At 42.1% G+C, this 21,054-nt stretch overlaps 1 protein-coding gene across 3 annotated transcripts in view; it reads left to right on the top strand.

The window, feature by feature from the left end:
* The window catches only part of arid5b (AT-rich interaction domain 5B), a 146,999-nt gene that overhangs the window by 87,939 nt on the left and 38,006 nt on the right, over nt 1-21,054 (top strand). For all 3 annotated transcript variants that reach the window (XM_063071560.1, XM_063071559.1, XM_063071561.1), the window contains 3 exons: nt 4,424-4,542; nt 7,172-7,373; nt 16,690-16,742. In XM_063071560.1, coding sequence (XP_062927630.1) covers nt 4,424-4,542; nt 7,172-7,373; nt 16,690-16,742 — 374 coding nt within the window. The remainder of the gene's footprint in view (nt 1-4,423; nt 4,543-7,171; nt 7,374-16,689; nt 16,743-21,054) is intronic.

The following is a 21,054-nucleotide window of genomic DNA, read 5'->3' as shown; positions in this document are numbered from 1 at the left end:
TACCCTGCTTTCTAATAATTCTGCTTGCGCCCTGTTTGTGCAGAACTGCTGTTGTGTTACATTAGTGTTTTATACACTTGAAAAATATCGACAAACTGATCTATCTTTTGTAGTCATTTTTAAGTGTATGGGAAATTTTGTTCGTTGTGCTTGCTTGCAGGCATCAATATATCTATAACCATTCACAGCAGAACCAGGCTCTCTGAAATATTGAAAGTCCCATAAATATCAAATGACATAAAACCTCGAGCCAGCACATCATCCCTGTGCTACATTCCTATGAGTAACTGGGCTCTGAGTTGTGAGCGGGTGCAGTGCCTTTCAAATGAGCTGGCAATTAGACCCAGGAAAGCAACTCCAGTCATTGTTACTATGAAAGAGGTGGGACGAGATGACAACAAATAGGCTCTGAAGCGCTGGAGCTTGTATGTGAGGGTTTTTTTTTATTCTGCTTGGCAGTTCATCCCTTTTTCATATTTTGTCAGTGATCTGTTGTTATTTGAGTAATCGTTCTCTTGAGCCCAAGTAAAAACTGTGTGGGCACAAGACAGGAAGCACGATTATTGGCAAGTGGTTCACTTTACCGAGCATCGGCGTGTCAGGGATGATGCATATTGCCTCTTGCTACGATCTTAACGTCAGAAGCTGATAGGACCTGTTTAATTCATCTGAAATGGGTAACAGTTTTTTTTTGTTTTCACTTTCTGTGTTTATTCTGCGAGTTCCTTTTGTATTTGGTGATTACTTGTGTTGGTCAAGTCAGTGGGGCATTAAAGGAATTTTGGTTAGTCTACCCTGTAACTCAATGTAGGTTGAATGTTTAGTAAGGGTCCTATTGCCTCTCACCATAGTTTTAAATGAATTAAATATTTTTAAAAAGCCATTGATGTGGTGATAAGGAGTTTATGATACTAGTTTGTGTGTGTGGCGGCGCGGGGGTGGGGGGGCACCCACAATAAGGAGGCTTGTGTTCGCTTTTACTGCAATCAATACGGCATGTCGTCATGTTTTAATAATGGTAAAATTATTTCATCCCAATCCATTTTTGGACATATTCAGCTGAGCTGCAGTTTGTCTGATATTTCTGAATCAGCTCAAATTGGATCACTTCCTCAGTCAGTGCTATTTAAAGGTCACCTCCACATTTGTTAAGTATGCTTCAGTAACTTGTAATGTACCACAGAGAGCCTTTACTTAATTAACAGAGTAACATTTCTAAAAGATTACAAAACCAAATCCACTAAGGACTAGTGTGTCAATTGCATGTTTTGGCTCCAAATAAATTCTTGTGTAAGACATTTGCAATGAAGGTAAATAATTCGAAGTATCTATTAAGGATGATAAAGGTATTATACATCTCCCATGGACTATCTAACATGTACATGTTGGATTGTATTTGTTCTCAATGAATCTACAAATGCTCGCCTGCTTTGCAAACGGTAACATACAACACCAAGGTCGGATTATGTTTCTTTGCCATATTTTCAGTGACTCCTTGTCTTTACAACTATTTTGCTGAGTTTCTTTACTCATTACAGTTAATGTTTGAACCCTGTCATTAAAACAGACATCAGCTACTGAACAAATATACAGTAATTAAATAGGATTGTAGCTTATTTCATGCTGCTTTTGATGTCTTGGCTGCCTTTTATAGTAGGATATGAAAGAAAATATGAACTTAGCTTTTGAGTTGTCAAACAATGTGCTTAATGGCAACTAATCTCTCTGATCTTTTGCAACCGTTTTGCCTAAGTGCTTGAAACCAATCTGAAACAGTCATTTTTCAGGCAGATCTTATTTAGTTCTGGAGTATTCCACAAGATTGCAAAAGGTGTTTGAATTCCTTTCCTGGAATATGGAATTGGTGTGACTACCATAAATTGCACGTCCTGGGGCTTTGCTTGTATGTTAGGAAGGTATCATTGACAATGCTCTCTGTAGACAAGTATGGAGTGAGATTTAAGGTAGGATAGGTCCTTAGACAGAAGGCAGAACAGTACAGCACAGGATCAGGCCCTTCAGCCCACAGTGTTGTGCTGGTCCAATTAAATTATTAACCAAATGGCTAATTAAACTAATCCCATCTTGTACCAGAGGGCATGCATTTAAGGTAAGAGGGGATCATTTAAAAGGAGATGTGAGGGGCAAGTTTTTTTTTAAACAGAGTGGTTGGTGCTTGGACTTTTAAGCGGCAATTAGATAGGTACATGAATGTGAGGAAAATGGAAGGATATTGACATTATATAAGAAGAGATTAGTTAGCTACTGTATTTGATTAGTAATTGGTTCAGCACAACATTGTGGGCTGAAGGGCCTGTACTGTTCTATGAACTTGGCTTTCGAGCTATGTTCTAATGTCCAGATCCTTCCATTTCCCTCACAGTTGTGTGGCTGTCTGAACGTCTCTTAAAAGTCCCAGATGTATCTGCCTCTACCACCACCTCAGGTGCCCACCACACTCTGTGTAAGAAAATCTTGCCCCTCACATCTCCCCTCAATTTTCGCCTCCCATCTTAATTGCATGCCTTCTGGTATTTGCCTTCCAGACAATAATGCGCTAACTAGCAAAGCACAGCAGTGGGGTACTTTCTGGTATTGAACAATGGAACTCCAGGTATGGAAGGAGCACTATACGTTTAGTCTGATTTATAACAAAGCATTTCATCTTTTGTTACGTGTGCACAGGAGGTTAAAATAACAACCTTACATAAATCTGATCGCCACTGATCTATTTACAGTTCAAAAACGTTTTTGCAAAAGAGTCAACGCTGGATTATTTATGGATCCTTTGTTGCATTGGAAAAGCAGAAACGTATCCATTGTGCGATTGTAAATGGAAGGGTACCACATAAATACCTCCCGTAGGAAGTGACTGGTATCTAGCCAGGTTTTCTTGGAATTGTCACAGTGAAATCCAGCTGCAGCAGATACTTCCGATTCAGATTTGTTTACTAAAAGCACGTACATTGAAAACATACAGTGAAATGCATCATTTGCCTGCACAGCCAAGGACTTGCTGGGGACACACCGCAAGCGTCGTCATACGTTCTGGTGCCAGCATAACTTGACCACAGTGTTACACAGAACAGCACAAGCAACGCCCAGACAAGACGACAACAAAACAAGCGCCTCTCTCACCCCCACCCGGACAGGCCTCCAACACAGGTCAGGCCATCTCAGAGCCTCTGGGTTCTCGGGCTCGCGGACTCAGGACTCCAATTTTGGACTTCACCCCAACACCCGCTGATCATGGGTTCAACGTTTGGGCCTCAACATTTGGATTCTCACAGACCTCCGACCCCAATGACCCAGGCCCTAGTAATGCCTTCATACCCTTGCAACTCCTTTGAGCCTCTACCTTCGCTATCTAACAACCTTTCAAGTCGTAACACATCCATCCATGTGCAGCTGCTCTGCAGCCACTGATTATACATCCCTTCCAAACTCCATTTCACTGAAATTCAGCATGTGGTTGAATTATTTACTCAAAATCAAAATTAGCATGCAGAATCTCCATAGTTTTAGGTGATATAACCTCATTAATAGTATTGAGTCCAGTAACAAATGGCCCAGTCGGTAGGAAGCACAGTGTAAAGGTTTGTATTGGGTCCCACTGTCTTTTACTGGACAATATTATCAAGTCCACCTATATGGTGGTGCAAGGCCAGTTTTGCTGTAAAGTTAGTGACATGATTAAAGACCTGCCATTATCAACACGTATGTGTCCGCTTACGAACCTTCGGTGAGCTCACAGGCCTGTGCGGTTTAAACTCTGGTTGTAGAGTAGCCAAGGACACCAGTGGGTGGTGACCAAAGAATGTGAAATGGCCGTTCCTTGCCACTGGAAACCAAATGTTGATAGTCTTAAACGTGATGCTGCAGTGATTGGGGATTATAGTTTACAACAGAGGGACAAGACTGCTTGGCTTTCTGTCAAAGCAGCAGTTGCTGCTGTGAGCAAAGTGGTTTATTTTTGTGTGACTTTCAACTATTAAAAACAAAATGTCATCAATGTGATAACTTTCTCTTTTGCAATTTCAGCTGAAGAAAATGTGCTTTGTTCAATATTTTGTAGAGCAGGTTATTTATAGCAGCAGTCACACAGCTGCACAGAATGCACGTGCTTGCTAACGGAGGCACACTCTCTGCAGTTTGCACTTGTCTCTATGGAACCTGCAGTTTCTATGCAATTCACTAGGAACAGTCACTAAATCTACACCTGTACTTCCAATAGGTGTGCTAAACATCAGAGCTTAATCAAAGACAAGCAACTGCCTTAATCTTGTGTTCGTTTGACTGATATAAAAATATTCAGTGAATTTAGTACAGATTCATAAATGGGATAAATTATCTTGTAGGTGTTTTTCGTTGCAGTTGTTTCGGTTTCCAAAAAATCATTCCCTTCTTAATCCTTTTTTTCTAGCACTAAATCTCAAAGGCCGACCTCGGAAGAAGAAGGCCTGCTCACAAAAGCGGGATGCACAAGTTCTAAACGGCTTGAGAGATTCCAATGAAGATTCTGATGGGAAGAGCAATCCCAAGGTATGGTGCAGTTCATCACTCCGGCTCGTACATTTCAGATCGTGGCTTTCCACCCCTCTTCATTCCAATTCGCCCACCCTACACTTTACTTCCTGACATCAACAGCAAGGAGTCAGCCTCTGACTCTAAATGAAAGATTGTGGCTCCTGGCCCCCCTTCAGAGACTGTTGGATAAAATCTAGGTTGAATTAGAATCAGGTTTATTTTCACTGACATGTGAAATTTGTTGTTATTGCCTATTTCTACCATTGCAGAATCAGTTGAGCACTCCGCCTCACCCCTTTTTATTTAGAGACGCAACAGGGTAACAGGCCCTTGTCGCCCAATGAGACGGCGCTGTCCAATTACATCCTTGTGACCAATTAACCTGCTATCCCATAGATCTTTGGAATGTAGGAGGAAACCGGAACACTCGAGTGTTAGGCCATATTCTGGAGTTATGGAATATGGCAAATATTATTTTTAACAGCAACCAGGCTTCAAATCTGAATGTGTATTGTAGATTGAATTTAAACAGTAGCCCAGAACAGCAGTGTTCTTGGACTGCAGACTGGGGTTGATTGCAAACCAAGAAACACACCATTGACCTGAGATGCCTGCATATGCATGAATGCAATAAACACCCCATTGACCTGAGATGTGTGCATGTGCATGAATGCAATAAACACCCCACTGACCTGAGATCTCTGCATGTGCATGAATGCAGCCCGGACATAATGGTGCTTATCATTAATTTTGGGTGTTGCGGAGAGAACGTATATGCTCCCTATAACAGTGGCAGAATTCCACCCAGGTTGTTGGCACTGTAATAATGTTACACTAGCAACTACTCTACTGTGCCACATTTCTGAGGTTTTCACCTTGTGTATTTGCTACCTTCTGGACATGATTTCTGTAACTCAATCCTGAGTGGTTTCCGACCTCATAAACTTCAGAATCATCCAGAGCATCACCCCATCCCTGTAATGTGTCAGCCCATTTACTCATCACTTCAGTGTCTGCTGATGTTGGCTCCTACCTGAGCAATACCTGATTTTAAAAATCTCATGAAATCTTTCCATCCTCTCCTGTGGGGGGATCTCTTTGAAACCTACCGAATGTTGAAAGGACTAGATAGGGTAGATGTGGTGAGGACGTTTCCTATGGTGGGGGTATCCAGAACTAGAGGGCACAACCTCAAAATAGAGGGGCGACCATTTACAACAGAGCTACGAAGGAATTTTTTTAGCCAGAGAGTAGTGAATCTGTGGAATTCTCTGCCACAGACTGCAGTGGAGGCCAAATCCGTGGGTGTACTTAAGGCGGAAGTTGATTGTTTCATGATCGGTCAGAGCATCAAAGGATATGGCGAGAAGGCAGCTGTATGGGGTTTAGATGATGGAGTGGCAGAGCAGACTCGATGGGCTGAATGGCCTATTTCTGCTCCTATGTCTAATGGTCCTCCTGCCCATATCTCTGTGATCTACTTCATCCTTGACTACCTGTAGTACTACACAGTTGTACGAAAATGGATCCTTTGGCCCACTGGGTCAGTGAAACCAACAAGCACCTATTTACATTAATCCCATTTTATTCCACTACACACTCGAGGCACAGCAACCAGTCATCTAGCCAACATGTACACCCCTGGGACATGGGAGAAAACCAGTGCACAGTAGGAAGAGCTTGAAGACTCCACAGAAGCAGCACTGGAGACCAGCATCGAACCTGAGTTGTTGGCGTTGCAGGGTAGCAGTGCCTCCATTGCCAGTTACTCAGATGCCCTCAGCATCTGGACTCCTCTAATCCTGCTCACAAGAGCACACCTGGATCATCTTTGTGCCATTTCCCAGCAAGGTCTTAATATCTGGAATTCCCTCGATGGTACCTCTTTCCTGTTTGAAAGCTACGGCCTTGATATTAATTGAGTTGAAAACTGACGTGCCAGAGGGAAGTGTGTGCCCAGTCAGAATGATGGGTTTCGACCCGAAATGTTAATTGTCCATTTCCCTCCACAGATGCTGCCTGACACGCTGAGTTACTTTAATTTATTGTCGCCACACAATTGATACTAGAGCGTACAATCTTCACAGCGATATTTGATTCTGCGCTTCGCGCTCCCTGGAGTACAAATCAATAGTAAATAGTAAAAATTTAAATTATAAATCATAAATAGAAAATAGAAAAGGGAAAGTAAGGTAGTGCAAAAAAACCGAGAGACAGGTCCGGATATTTGGAGGGTACGGCCCAGATCCGGGTCAGGATCCATTCAGCAGTCTTAGCACATTTGGAAAGAAGTCTTATCACAGTTGGAGAGTTCCCCCAGCAGATTGGTATTTTTGCTCCAGTTCCAGCATCTGCAGTGTCTTGTGCCTTCATGTTAATATTTCTTCATGTCAAGTTTCGTTTGATAACGTTTCGTTAGATACGCTGCATAAAATATATTTGTTCCTTGATTGTAAAGTGCTCTGGAAAATCCTGAAGTACCAAAGGACTTGTGAATAAATGGAAATGTTTTGAATGATCATAAGTGCTTTGTTTAGCAACATTTAGGAAACAGTAGCCTTCAAGTTCCTTGCAAACTTTAGATTTAAATGTGATGTGTTAATGACTGTGCTGTTATAAATTCTGTGCATATTTTCCATCGCAGTCGAAATGCGAGCTCAAAACCACAATGGCGAAACCCAAGAATAACAACAACTGCAAAAATATCGCAGCTGATGAAAAATCAAAGGTTGCAGCGAGCAGTGAATGCAGAGGAGAGGAACAGGCTTTCCTAGTTGCTCTTTACAAGTATATGAAAGAAAGAAATACTCCAATAGAGAGGATACCATACCTTGGATTTAAACAAAGTAGGTGTGACCTTTTTTTTCCCCTCCCTTTTATGACATCTTTCAAGAATTCATGACATGTGAAATGAGTAAAAATTTATTTCACCAAATGGATGCACTGACTGGGAAAGATCAGGTGATGCATGGTATTATTATTTCAGAGGAGCTTTTGTGCCAAATGCAGACTATTAGCAGCAAGTAGGCTACTGCAGTGAAAGTAGTTTGATGTGATGACCTTGTACACTGGTTTGTATTTGTATCTGGCCATCAGCTGGCATTTGCACATACCGTTGCTGTTGAAATGCCTAACCTGGGGACACTTGAAAGCCTTGTGTAGAGAAGAATGAGGTTTGCTCCATCATTATTCAATAAAATGGGAAAAATTTGTGTGCACGCACGCACACACACACATATTCTCTCTCGCTATCTTGCGCTGTCTCTCTCAGTCTCCCTCCCTTGCTGTAAGATGAATAGATCTTTCCCCTGTGTTTAGATCATCACTGGGGATACCCTACTGCTTCACTGCAGAAGTGGAAATCTTGAGTGGTCATTGCTAGGGTCTATTCAAAACGTGTTCACTGTTCATTAAGACTTCGTTAAAGCTAGTCATTAGAAGAATGTGCAGAATTACATAGCTCATCCAAGCTCAAAATATTCAGCCTGGTCCTTACAGTAAGCAAAGTGGCCCTAAGCCTATTGCTGGGTTTTTTAGAGGAATGGATAACTTGGAAGTTCTTCCAGAACCTCCCCGGGGGTGCATGGGACTTCACACAGTGGGGAACAGCATTACTTCCTTACATAATTTGAATGCATTGCTTCGTATGTTTCAAACACACCTTGTCATACTGCAAACAACCAAACAATGCCTTCACCTTCTGTACTGTGTGCATCTGCTAGACCCTTACCTGGAGGTTACAAGACTAGGAGCGTGCTCATTGTCAAGCATAAATTCCTTCCATGTTTTATGCCCAGTTGCATCTGTTGAGCCTTGAGTAACACCAGAGAGTGACTGTTATAGGTAAGTGGTTGGCAACCTGCTGGTGTTCTCAGGATGTAAGGGGTTATCTGACTTTTACCTTTCTTTCACTTACCTGTATAACAGATCTGTAGCACATCTTTTAAAAAAAAAAGTGCGCTCTTAATTCATCATATGTATATCTTGTTTATTGTCGTGTCCCATCATGCGTGCACACTTCTGATTGTAGATGTCAGATACGTTATCAATTCCTGGAATGCCAAAAGGGTTTTTCTGCTGTGCAAGTCTTTTCTTGAATAATGATGCCAAGCTACTGTAGTGTCCGTCTTTGTTTCTTAATGAAGTGAGTCAGTGTTATCTGTATACAGGATGTTTGAAAGTCATTGATCGGACCTGGAAAGCCTCTTGGTCTTGGGCTGGCCGTAGGTCTTGCATTGTGGATGGTAGACGCAAATACATTAAGGACATTTAAACAGAAAAAACTTAGGGCCTCCATTTTTTTTTAATCATCCATGTGCTTATGTAGGAGGGAAGGGTTAGGTTGATCTTAGAATAGGTTAAAATGTCAGCACAATATTGTGGGCCGAAGGACCTGTACTGTGCCGGAGTTGATTTGTTGCTCTAATTTAGTAAACTGCTACCCAGCTCTGTGTCCTTGGAATGAATAAATAGCCTTTTCCCCCAAAAACAGTTCTGTAGATGTGTGGTGGAGACTATATTGCCTGGTTGTATCACGGCCTGGTATGGAAACACCAATGCCCTTGTATGGAAAATCCTACAAAACGCCATGGATACGGCAGAGTACATCATGGGTAAAACCCTCCCCACCATTGAGCACATCTACACGGAGCGCTGTCACAGGAAAGCAGCGTCCATCATCAAGCTCCCCACAATCCGGGCCGTGCTCATTATCAATCTGCCATCAGGAGGAAGGTACAGGAGCCTCAGGCCTTACACCACCAAGTTCAGAAACAGTTATTACCATCAACTATCAGGCTGTTGAACTAGAGGAGGATAACATCACTCCTCCCATCACTCAAGTGTTGCTACAGCCCATGGATTCATTTATTTATTTATTTTTCCTTTTTGTATTTACACAGTTTGTTTTTTGCACACTGGTTGTTTACCCATCCTGTTGGATGCAGTCTTTCATTGATTTTATTGTATTTTTTGTACTTACTGTGAATGCCTGCAAGAAATGTATCTGAGGGCTGTAGATGGTGACATATATGGACTTTGACAATAAACTTACTTTGAACTGTGAGACTGGAATTTATTGTCACAGATGTCTATGGAGGCTAAGTCATTGAGTATATTTTAAGTGGAGTTTGATAGTTTCTTGCATAGTAAGGGCATCAAAGGTTATGGGGAGAATGGGGCTGAGAGGGATAATGAATCAGCCATGAACGAATGGTGGAGCAGATTCGATGGGCCAAATGGCTCCTTGGTTTTATGAGCTGACCCTCTGCACTCGTCCTCCTCTGCACCCAGCCTTTTGATCGACATGGCCTTGGGATTTGAGTGTACTGAACTCCAAATTAATGCTTTGATAAACTACCTGTGCACAATCACATTTAGGGTATCTCCACACAACATACTATCACAAGCTTAGAACAACCATAGATCTAATCAATTTCAGAACTCGTGGACTCTCCTTTGAATTTCTGCTATCCACGTTTGAAGCTTGTCTGAACCTATTTATGCAATAGGAATTGGAAGATGAAACTAAAGTTCGCTTGGTGGTGACTATCAATAGAGTCAGGAGAAAAGAGTTGTGAGCAAGAGTAATAAAAATATTCTCGTTGAGACTCAGCCCAAAACGCCGACTGTTTATCCTCTCTATAGATGCTGCCTGACCTGCTGAATTCCCCAGCATTTTGTGTGGATTTCCAGCATCTACAGGACCTCTTGTGTTTATCTCATTGACATTGTCATATACTGTCCATCCTTTGTATTAAAACACCAGCGCGGTCAATTTCAGCGGCAATCTTAGACTCAAGAGGCTAGCGTGGCCTCAATCCAGATTGGGTAAGGATGACCGGCTTTATGCCATGAAGGACATTTATTAGATTTTCCAGTTTTGTCAAACTGAATTTAAATTTTCAAGCTGGTAGTATGAGGTTTGAACTTATGTGATTTGGGTCAATAACCAGTAACATACCCATTACACATTGGTACCTATAAGTACGGTATCTGAGTCATGTGTACACCATTCACCATACTGTCTCCATATGAATAGAATTTGTTTCAGTTTACAGTGTAAATAGATTAGGAGCTCCAGCTGAATAATTGGCAATGAAAATTACTCTAGTGCAAATGTGTGCTTTGAGATCACCACTGATTTCTCCCTTTCAAAAAGAATTAAGGAAGCAAAGTGCAATTTGTTTTACCTTTGATCTGTGGAGCCTCTGAATGGTATTACCAGAGAAATCAGACCATTTACAGCTTGCTGAGAGTATCTGCGATTCACTCATCAACAAAATGAGAACATTCATATCTTGTTCTACTGCAGGCTGTACTGAAGCTCCTGCGTAATGGGATTTGAGTGAGACTTCAGATCGAGATAAGACCAATAAAAATACATCAAAATGTAACTAAATGTAAATGTTCTTCAAAACACATCCTCTTTTTAAAAAATTTAACAGCTGCTAATGCAATTAATAATGCAAGTGCTTTGCAGTAATAGAGCCTGCTGAAGCTTTTAAATGATTATCTGTAGATGTCTTTATTTTTCCTTTTCATGCTTTGGCATTTGATGACTTTCTAGGGAAGCAGAGAGTGTCATTTGCCTCTTGTCAAAGTCCCTATTAATTCATCAGAAGCTCACACTTGATTTCCCCCTTTCCAATCTGCTCTCCGTGTTTAACCTTCTGGTTCTACTTTGGGTCCTTGAATACATCCTTAGCAGCCTGGTTCTCACCCCTCGCATCCCCTTCCCGATGGTTGGGTTGATCCCCAGACCGACATAGCTTCATTACTAGCATTGAGAGACCAAGTCAAAGTTGCCATCAGTAACCCCTGCAGATGAAATTCCATCATTTTGCTCTCAGTTTGCTCATTGGCTTTAATATACTTGGTTATTCTATTGTCCTTGTCCCGACCAGCTTATCTAGCATCGTCCACTTCCAGAATCCTTCCAAAGTTAACGGATCAACTTTTCAGCCAGCACATTAACCAACTCCCCAATTAAATTGTAGAAGGAAGGTCACAACTTCCAATTAGATGCTGAAGTCACTGCAGCAACCCCTTTCTCACTCCTAGTTGCTCTCTTTTTCCTTCTCCCTGTATTAGCATTGAGTGGCTTGTGAATGAATCTAACTTCTTTATCCCTAAGTGGACATCAGGAAAACGTAAACCACCCCTTTTGCCCCTGCCCTGCGAGCCCGGTCCCTGACCATTCATTGCTGACTGATCAAATGAAAGGAGATACGATCCTATGTTTTGTTCATCCCTGAGCTGAGCAACAAACTCTGTTTCTTTGCCTTGAACCTGCCCAGGGAGACACCCTGTATCCCTCCACGACCTGTGTTCATTACCACCAGGTGTGACTTGGTCATCTTTTCCCTCTGATGTCCAAGCTTTATTCTGTTTGATTCATCCAAAGGTTTTGTGTCAATAGCTGGTCTAGCATTAGGTACTGTTAACCCTGTACCTAATACTAGAAACGATTCCCAGCTAATCAGGTTGAAGTATTTGTTCTTATTTACAAATTCACCATATCATGGTTGAACTCAACTTCTGCATGTGGCTGCCCAAAGTCTCAGTCAAGTCAAAGTAAATTTATTATCATTTTTCTTGCAGGCATTTACAGGGAAATAAAGCAATACAATACAATTTATGAAAAACTATACATAAAAAGTCTGACAACCAAAGTGTAAAATAAGACTCTGTATAAATTTTTAAAAATTAAATAATACTGAGAATATGAGTTGTGGAATCCTTGCAAGTGGGTCTGTGTGTTGTGGAGTCAGTTCAGTGTTGAGGTGAGTGAAGTTATCCACACCAGTTCAGCAGCCTGATGGTTGTAGGATAATAACAGTTCCTCGACCTGGTGGCGCTAGGTGCTCGACCTAGGGGTCCAGTACCTCCTTTCTGATGGCAGTAGCATGACCTGGATGGTTTGGGTCCTTGATGATGGATCCTGCTTCCTTCTGGCAATTCTGCATGTAAATGCACTCCCTGGCGGGGGTAGGGGTGGGGGTGGTGACTTTTCCTCTGGACTGGGCTGTATCCACCACTTTCTTCTGAGTTTTCCATTCCTGGGCATTGATGTTTCTGTATGAGGCCATGATGCAACCAGTTAGGACGTTCTCCAGTCTGCATCTGTAGAAGTTTGACAAAGTTTTAGGTGGCATGTCAAATCTATGCAGACTTCTCAGCTCCACATATTTGCTTCTCCTGTGGAACCATGAACCATCTAACCTCAAAAATGCTGGAAATCAGCTCTTTGTGGAACTAATTCCTCAACCTAATCCGAGTTCTTTGATCTTGGATCTGCTAGTAAAGGTCTGTTTGACCTAGCCTTGGTTGAATTGGAGGAGCAGGATTCTTCACCTTGTATTTGAGACAGCAGAGCTCTCTTTAACAGTCTCCAGTCCTTACTCTGATCATTTGCAAAAATATAAGGTAGCCATGATGGACTGCCGTTGTTTTAAACTCAGATCCAATGTTATTTGACTCATAGTTCAATAGAGCAGTTGATGAATATAGGTGTTAAAGAATGTGGTTCAGGCTTTGGGACATGAGAGATTCATCATTGGGTCAAAACTACACTCTCCCCTGTTCTGTTCTGTGACAATGAGGTGACCTGAGTATTTCTTTATCCTGTTCTTTCCTGTAGTTGATTGGTACTTGGTCCCTGGTACTTGTATTTCTGTGCATCTAAGAACAGTTAGAACATTACAGCAAGTGCTGACCTTTTAACCTACTCAAAGCTCAATCTAATCCCTCTCTCTGAAATAGCCCTCCATTTTTCTATCATCTATGTGCCATCCTAAATGGCTGTAATGCATCTTTCTGTAATGCCACTCCTGGTAGCATGCTTCACGCACTTAATGCTCTCTGTAAATAAATAAATCTACCTCTGATATCCCTCAATCAAACTTTCCTCCAGTCACTTTAAAATTATGCCCCCTTGTATAAGCCATTTCCCCGGGGAAAATCTCTGGCTGTTCACTTAATCTATGCTTCTTATCATCTTGTACACCTCAATCAATTCTGCTCACATCCCCTTTCGGTCCAATGAGGAAAAACCCTAGCTCGCTCAACCTATCCTCGTAAAAGAAAAGTCAACTTCCTTGATGCCTGTTACTTTTAACTTTGACAAAAAAGACTTGCACGCAATGGCTATATGATAGGAATAAGTACATTCATTGTTACAGAGTTGGACTGAATACAGCTCCTTGTGCCTTCTGCAGTGGATACCAGGAAACATTAACAAGATACCTCAGCTCTTGCTTCTGAAAACTAGATCTTTGAGCAGTACACATAGAAAGAGTAAGCTGAGGTTGAGCAGGTGATTTATTGGGTGCTGGGAGCTATTCTGGTACCTCTTGAAAGCCACATCTGATTTTTCTTTTTGGATTGGATGGAGGGTTTTTCCCCCCACCATGAAGTAGCTGATGCACAGATTACAGGATCCCTTGTTTGTTTTTTGTCAATGTGTGGTGGTCTGACTAGGAGTAGTGGACCATCCTGACAAAGCAGAAGATGCACCTTGCCACAGACAGTGTCAACAAACTTGACTGAATCACTAGACCATAGTGCATCTGTAAAACCTTTCATTGTGGTAACATGGTTTGGAGCATCTGTTGAGGGGAATAAACAATCAACATTTTGGGCCAGGATCCTTCATTAGGACCGGATGAAGGGTCTCAGCCCGAAATGTCAACTGTTTGTTCCCCTCCATAGATGCTGCGTTCCTCCAGCACTTTGTATGTGTTGCTCTGTATTTCCACCATCTGCAGAATTGTGGTTTGGATAGGGTTATTCCCAATCGAGCATCAAAGTGAGACCTTAATTTTGGATTTTGTTGATTCCAGAGGTAGGATTTGAACTGCAGAAACATGAGCACTTCACCCAGTCTGATACCAAAGGTGTAATGACGGGGTATTGTACTATTGGAAGTGCTGCTACTTGACTGAGCAATGTAAAGCTTTTTCTTAATTTCCATGCAGCAATGCTTTTTGAAAGCAGGGAGGTCTCCCAGTACATAGACTAATATTTACTAATCAGCCAACGTTACTGAAACTGTTAATCTAATCTCATAAATTTGTGGGAGTTAGCTGCATGCTTTTGCTGGTGCAGAATAATGATGCTAATGCTTTAAAATGGTTTGGAATTTAAACAGTCAAAATGTAATTGGCAATTGGTTGTATTGAATGTAATTTGTTGGTGTTGCAATAAAAAATTAATAATAAAAAAAAGTGGTTTGGAATGTCCCGGGATTGTGGTGGATGCTATAGGAAGCCTCAGTTTACCTGAGGGATGCTTGGGTGCCCATTATATATTGCTGTGTGGATTACCAAATTAAAATTGTGGGCATTGCTGATCCAATACCATTCATTAAATAACCAGAGAAACCGGTTTCGAAGTAAAGCACATTATCTCGTAAACTGGATCTCCTCCGCTCTGTGCTGTTTCATGTGCTGCAGGAAGTGCTAATGCTGACTGGGATAGCCTGAAAACCTGGAGGCAATGATCAAAAATGCATTAACCATGTACAGCACTGTATTTGTCAATGTGGAGCAGAGTGCGAGTTTGTAAATCTGGCAGGAACAAAAGATGTGGGGAGTGGTGTGGGTGGAGCGGGTGACAGGGGAGGACTGCCGGGGCAGGTGATGGCACAGGTCAGGCCACGCTCAACCTGAACACCAGGCAAGGTCATTTGATTCCAAACCATTAGTTTATTGATCATTACAGAATGTCTCTCTGGTGTTTCCTGGTCTCTCCATTCTCCCTTCCCCTTTTCCCCAAATACGATACCCCTCTCCTGCTCCCTTTCCACTCCTAGTCCACAATAGAGACGCTCTGTCTGCCAGAGAAAGCAGGATTTCCCAGTGGCCACACATTTTAATTCCACGTCCCATTCCCATTCTGATATATCTATCCACGGCCTCCTCTACTGTCAAGATGAAGCCACACTCAGGTTGGAGGAACAACACCTTATATTCCGTCTGGGTAGCCTCCAACCTGATGGCATGAACATTGACTTCTCTAACTTCCGTTAATGCCCCATCTCTCCCTCGTACCCCATCCCTTATTTAGTTTTTTATTCTCTTTCCCCCCCCTCTTTTTTCCTTCCTCTGTCCCTCACACTATACTCCTTGCCCATCCTCTGGGCTCCCCTCCCCTTTTCTTTCTCCCTAGGCCTCCCATCCCATGATCCTCTCCCTTCTCCAGCCTCGTATCCCTTTTGCCAATCAACTTTCCAGCTCTCAGCTCCATCCCTCCCCCTCCTGTCTTCTCCTATCATTTCGGATCTCCCCCTCCCCCTCTCACTTCCAAATCTCTTACAATCTCTTCATTCGGTTAGACCTGACGAAGGGTCTCATCCCAAAATGTCGACTGTACCTCTACCTAGAGATGCTGCCTGACCTGCTACATTCCACCAGCACTTGTTGTGTGTGTTACCCTTATCAGAATCAGGTTTATCATCACTCACATACAGTGCAATTGAATAGGAGCTGAAAGAACTCTGACCATGACAGCCACAGTTCAGGAGTGAGGGAAGACGTACTGCGGACTGCCTTTGTCAGTGTCAGCCCTACACTGAACTGACCATGAGTGGTCCACAGCCACTGAGAGGTCCGCACTCATTAAAGGGTCGGTGACGACTACCTGCGGCCTGAAATACCTGAACATTGAAGTGTGATCAGTGATGCTGTCTGTTGAAAACTGGAGGCTAGCAGATGCGGTGTGCAAGATACCACTGTTCCAGTGCAAACCTTGTTGCTGCCTCATTCCCCTGCAATGGTGCTCCTAGTATTGTTTCAGAGTGCCATATAGACTGTCTAGAGAAGCACCAGTTTCTGCAGACAGTGGAAGAAATGTATGGCATGTGGATTGTGTTGTCAGTGAGTGCCTGGCTGATGCCAGCTGTGCCCAGCCCCCTAGTGGGCATGATCACTCTCAGAAGTGATCAGAGGTGGAGCCCACCTTGGGCAAAACATTTTCAATCATGGTATACACATTAAAAATTGGTACACTTTGTCAGTTGTTGTTCCTTCAAAAGTTAACATCTCATAATTTAAGAGCATAATGTTTGAAAAATCATTGGCTAATATTAACTTTTATATGATTACAATCATTTCCTGCTCTTACTTTCTATAATCCTTACACCTATTGTTTTTCTTTAAACAGTTAACCTTTGGACTATGTTTCAAGCAGCCCAGAATCTAGGAGGATATGAAGTGGTAAGTCCACTATTGCTTCACTAAAGATCACACTCTGTACCTTCACTTCTTACAGTCTTGCCTTTCAGCTGCCTGTATAAATAAATGGTGGCTATGACAAATTCTTAGCATGGCTGCAGACATTCTGAGTACATTTTTAAAAGGTCCTTTTTTTTTTGCACAGAGGCTGGAGATTAGATCCAGATTTAGAATGGAGCAGATTTATTGTAAAAAGCTACAAGTGGAAAACACATGTAACAGCTCCTCTGTCAAGAAAAGAAGTGAGCTCTGTAATTTTTTCCCATGTTGCCTCTCAAAGGGGACAATTATAAAGCCAAGCCAAGACTGTAGAAAGGAATTTTTACTTGGCTGCTTACTTGGCATCTGTTCACTTGTAATATGGGAAAGTATTAATGGCTGAAAAGTGAGTCAGTAATGGTTGTTAAAGAATTGTAAAGGCCATTTGTCAGTTGCTTTTTTTGACAAGCTAATATGGAATATTAAAAACCATCAGTACAGTGAGCAACGACGTCCACATCCTTTGCTTGTCTGGTCAGTCAGTAGGAGATTAATGCATTCTGAATATAGAATGATTAACATTTTTAGACCAACTGTTAAAGTACTAATAATCTAGCTATTTGTGCAGGAATGAAATTGCCTAAAAGTGACTTACAAATACACAGGTTATTCAGTCGATCTCTCGCCACTGAGTTCAGAGTGTCGATTTGAGTTCTGCTTCAGAAATACAAGCACAATATTTAGAATAGCATTTCAGTATGGTGCTGTAAACTTGTGCGTCAGGTGTTAAAACAAGTCCTCTTTTAAAGGATTTAAAAGCATATCGAGTTCAAGAGGTAGTGTATCTCAGGTGTTTAATATCAGTAGGTTTTTCACATAATTTCTTCTGTTGAGAAAGAGAAGAATGTAAATGTGTAATAAAATTAGGGCCATAAGGGTTGAAGACAAAATGTAATTCACACTGACCCCTCCCAAATTCAGGGCTTTCGTGATTGAGAATGATAAATTTTTGTTGGTTAAATAGGTAAATGAAGTTTTAAAAAAAAACTTCACCCTGCTAGTGGTACTGTGTAGTGTACAGATTGGCTGTCATATCTGCTGTTTTAAAAGTTACTGACCTCAGAGTTGGTGAGTGATTGTGAATGGGATTTGATTCAACGGAAAAGGGTCTTTTGCTTTTATAGTAATCTCTCCAGATATCAAACAGTTCCCAGTGAATTATAATGTTTTGATTCTAATGACAGATACCTAGAAAAATTGCTTTGTTTCTTTGGAATAAGAGAGCTAACATTGTTGATAACTGAATGACTAGTGTTATTTGGGTGCGGCAAGTGTCTTGCAAGAGGGAAATTTTCATAAAAATCATGAGATGTAATATCAGCCAAGCATAAATACCATTCATTGCTTACATCAAATGTAGGAGGTTATAAATTTCCATTGTGTTATTTTTGGGCATGAGACAATAATGCTTTCTATGGCCACTGTTTTTCTTTCCCCTCTCTGCTCAATCTGCATTGCTCCCTCTTCTGTTCCCTTTCTGCCCCCTCTGTTTCTTCCAGCCACTCTTCTTCACTCCTCTCCATTTCTGGTGCTGCGACAGTCACTTTCTTTCTCTGCTCAGCGGGATATTGATCTGATAGAGAATGGGCTGCCATAATCTAAGTAGCTTCAGCTCTGGGCACAGATATGAAATGTTTAGCTGTGGCATTGTACACAAAGAAGATTATGTTTGCTTTCTGCTCACCAGCAAGAATTTATAATGTGTGTATTCATACAGCTTGATAAGCCACCAGTTAACAAAGCATAAAAGCCCATTTCATAATAGAAAGTTATAAATATTATTTACAGAAAGTAGAAAATGTAATTGCTAACGAATGGATGCAAGAAGCAGCATTGTTTCTGAAAACAAACTCTTTTGTTTGTTTTAATAATAACAGTACCCCTGTTGCCTAGGTTTTCCATTACAGCCTTTAGTAATGAAATTCCATTGACAATTGCACTGAGCAAAAGCCCATTTTCTCTACATGATACACTGTTCTCATACAGGGCTTTTATGCAAATCAGGCTACAATGGAGCTGTGTTTCCTTTTAGAGAGGCCTTTCTGAATATGTAACTCACGCACAATAGTTATGTCTTGTAAAAAAAAATGAATAAGCATTGTAAAATACGATTGCATATCAAGGAGATGTAAATTGAAATATAAATGGAGAGCCTTGTAACACAATCCTGGCACTGAAGAGAAAATCAATATGTTCTTACACATCCTTTTAGTTATCCTTGCATTACCAAGGCTTGCACGTGATACACATGGCGTTCAAACCCATGTTTACTACGGGTGCAAAGCATTTATGGCCTTGCATGAATGCTGAGTGAATGTTGATATTTTAAAGTGAAGCAGATTGAACTCTCTCTCCTCTGCGAAAAAATTGAACTGCATTTTCTGTTGAAGATTCAGGCAGCCTCTGACACCGGATTCAGGCTGCAGCCAAAACCATTTCACAGAGACGCTAACATCACTCAAGAGCAAATCACCCTGACTGATGGGCTGAACTGAAAATTCACGTAATGCTAACACACCTTCAGCGTCCAAATCGGTGCACGTGTAAAATTCAGCAACCTCTGTGTTGGCTGTGCTCATGCAACACCATGCAGTTTACGGTCTAAATTGAGAAATTCTGCCAATTGCTCCTTTAAAAAGAAACTTCTGTGTCCTTTGTTTGACATTTCCATTTCCAGTCAGACTGATATAAGTCAGGCTTTCTCTAAAATGCTGCATGGTGGAAAGACTTTCTTTTAGTTTTTCCATTCATAAGAAAGATGTTTAATGTGCAGCAGATTCATACACTTTGATTTGTACCAGTTATTCAATACCCAGGGGATGTGTTACTGACTTGTTGCTGCAGGTGGAGATAATCGATGGATCACAGTCCTGAGAGATTCTGCAGATGCAACATACACAAAATGCTGGAGGGACTCAGGAGGTCAGGCAGTATCCTTGAAATGAAGAGACTGTTGACGTGTCGGGCCGGAATCCTTCCTCAGGACTGGAAAGGAAGGGGGAAGATGCCAGAATAGAAAAGTGAGGGGAGGGGAAGGAGGATAGCTAGAAGTTGATAGGTGGAGTCTAGTGGATGGGAAAGGTCAAGGGCTGGAGGGAAAGGAATCTGATAGGAGAGGAGAGTAGACCGTAGGAGAAAAGGAAGGGGGAGGGCACCAGGAGGAGGTGACAGACAGCTGAGAAGAGGTAAGAGTGGGGAATAGGAGGAGATGAGAAGGGATTTTTTGTACTGGAAAAAATCGATATTCATGCCAATCAGAATGCTCCTGATGTGGCCTCCTTTACGATGGGTCCCATTGATGTAAATTAGGTGGCCATTTCATTGAGCACCTCCGAAGTGGAATTTTCCAGTGGCCAAACATTTTAATTCCCCATTCTCATTCTGACATATCAGTCTATGACCTCCTCTTGTGCCACAATGAAGCCCACACTCAGGATGGAGGAACAACACCTTATATTCTGTCTGGGTAGCCTCTAACTGATGGCATGAATATCAATTTTTCCTTCTGGTTAAAAAAATCTCTCCCCCTTCCCTCTTCTTTTATTTCCCACTCTGGCCTCTTCTCATCTGCCTATCACCTCCCTTCGGTGCCCCTCCTCCTTACTTTTCTTCTATGGTCTACTCTCCTTTCTTATCAGATTCCTTCCTCTCCAGCCCTCTACCTTTCCCACCCGCCGCTCTTCACCTATCACCCTCTAGTTCTCCTCCTTCTTCTCCTCCCCCCCCCCACCTTTTTATTCAGATGTCTTCCCCCTTCCTTTCCAGTCCTGAAGAAGGATCTCGGCCTGAAACATCGATTGTCTATTCACGCCCATGGGTGCTGCCTGACCTGCTGAGTTCCAGCAGTTTGTGTGCGTTGCAATGGATCGCAGTGATAAGGGACTGAGTTCCTCATGTCTGCCCTCTAGTGGCCTCTTGTAGAGGTGCATCATCAGACTCAGTTTATTTTATTTAGAGACAGGGCATTGTAACAGGCACTTCCAGCTGAACGGATCTGTGCACCAATTACACCAATGTGACCAATTAACCTACTAACCTAAATGTCTTTGGAATGTGGGAGGAAACCGGAACACCCGGAGGAAACCCATGTGGTCATGTGGAAAACATTCAAACTCCTTACAGACGAAGTCGGGAACCGAACCGGGTCACTGGGGCTTCAAAGCGTAATGCTAACCACTGTGTTACTGTGCTACCCCTCTTGCACCCCAGGATGGTGTGGGTGGGGGGTGGGGGTGAAATCGAGGTTTGGAAAGAA

The sequence above is a fragment of the Mobula hypostoma genome, chromosome 19 (assembly GCF_963921235.1).
Source record: "Mobula hypostoma chromosome 19, sMobHyp1.1, whole genome shotgun sequence".
Lineage (NCBI taxonomy): Eukaryota > Metazoa > Chordata > Chondrichthyes > Myliobatiformes > Myliobatidae > Mobula > Mobula hypostoma.
Note: the sequence above shows the minus strand (reverse complement) of the source record. Positions and strands in the feature narration are given on the sequence as shown.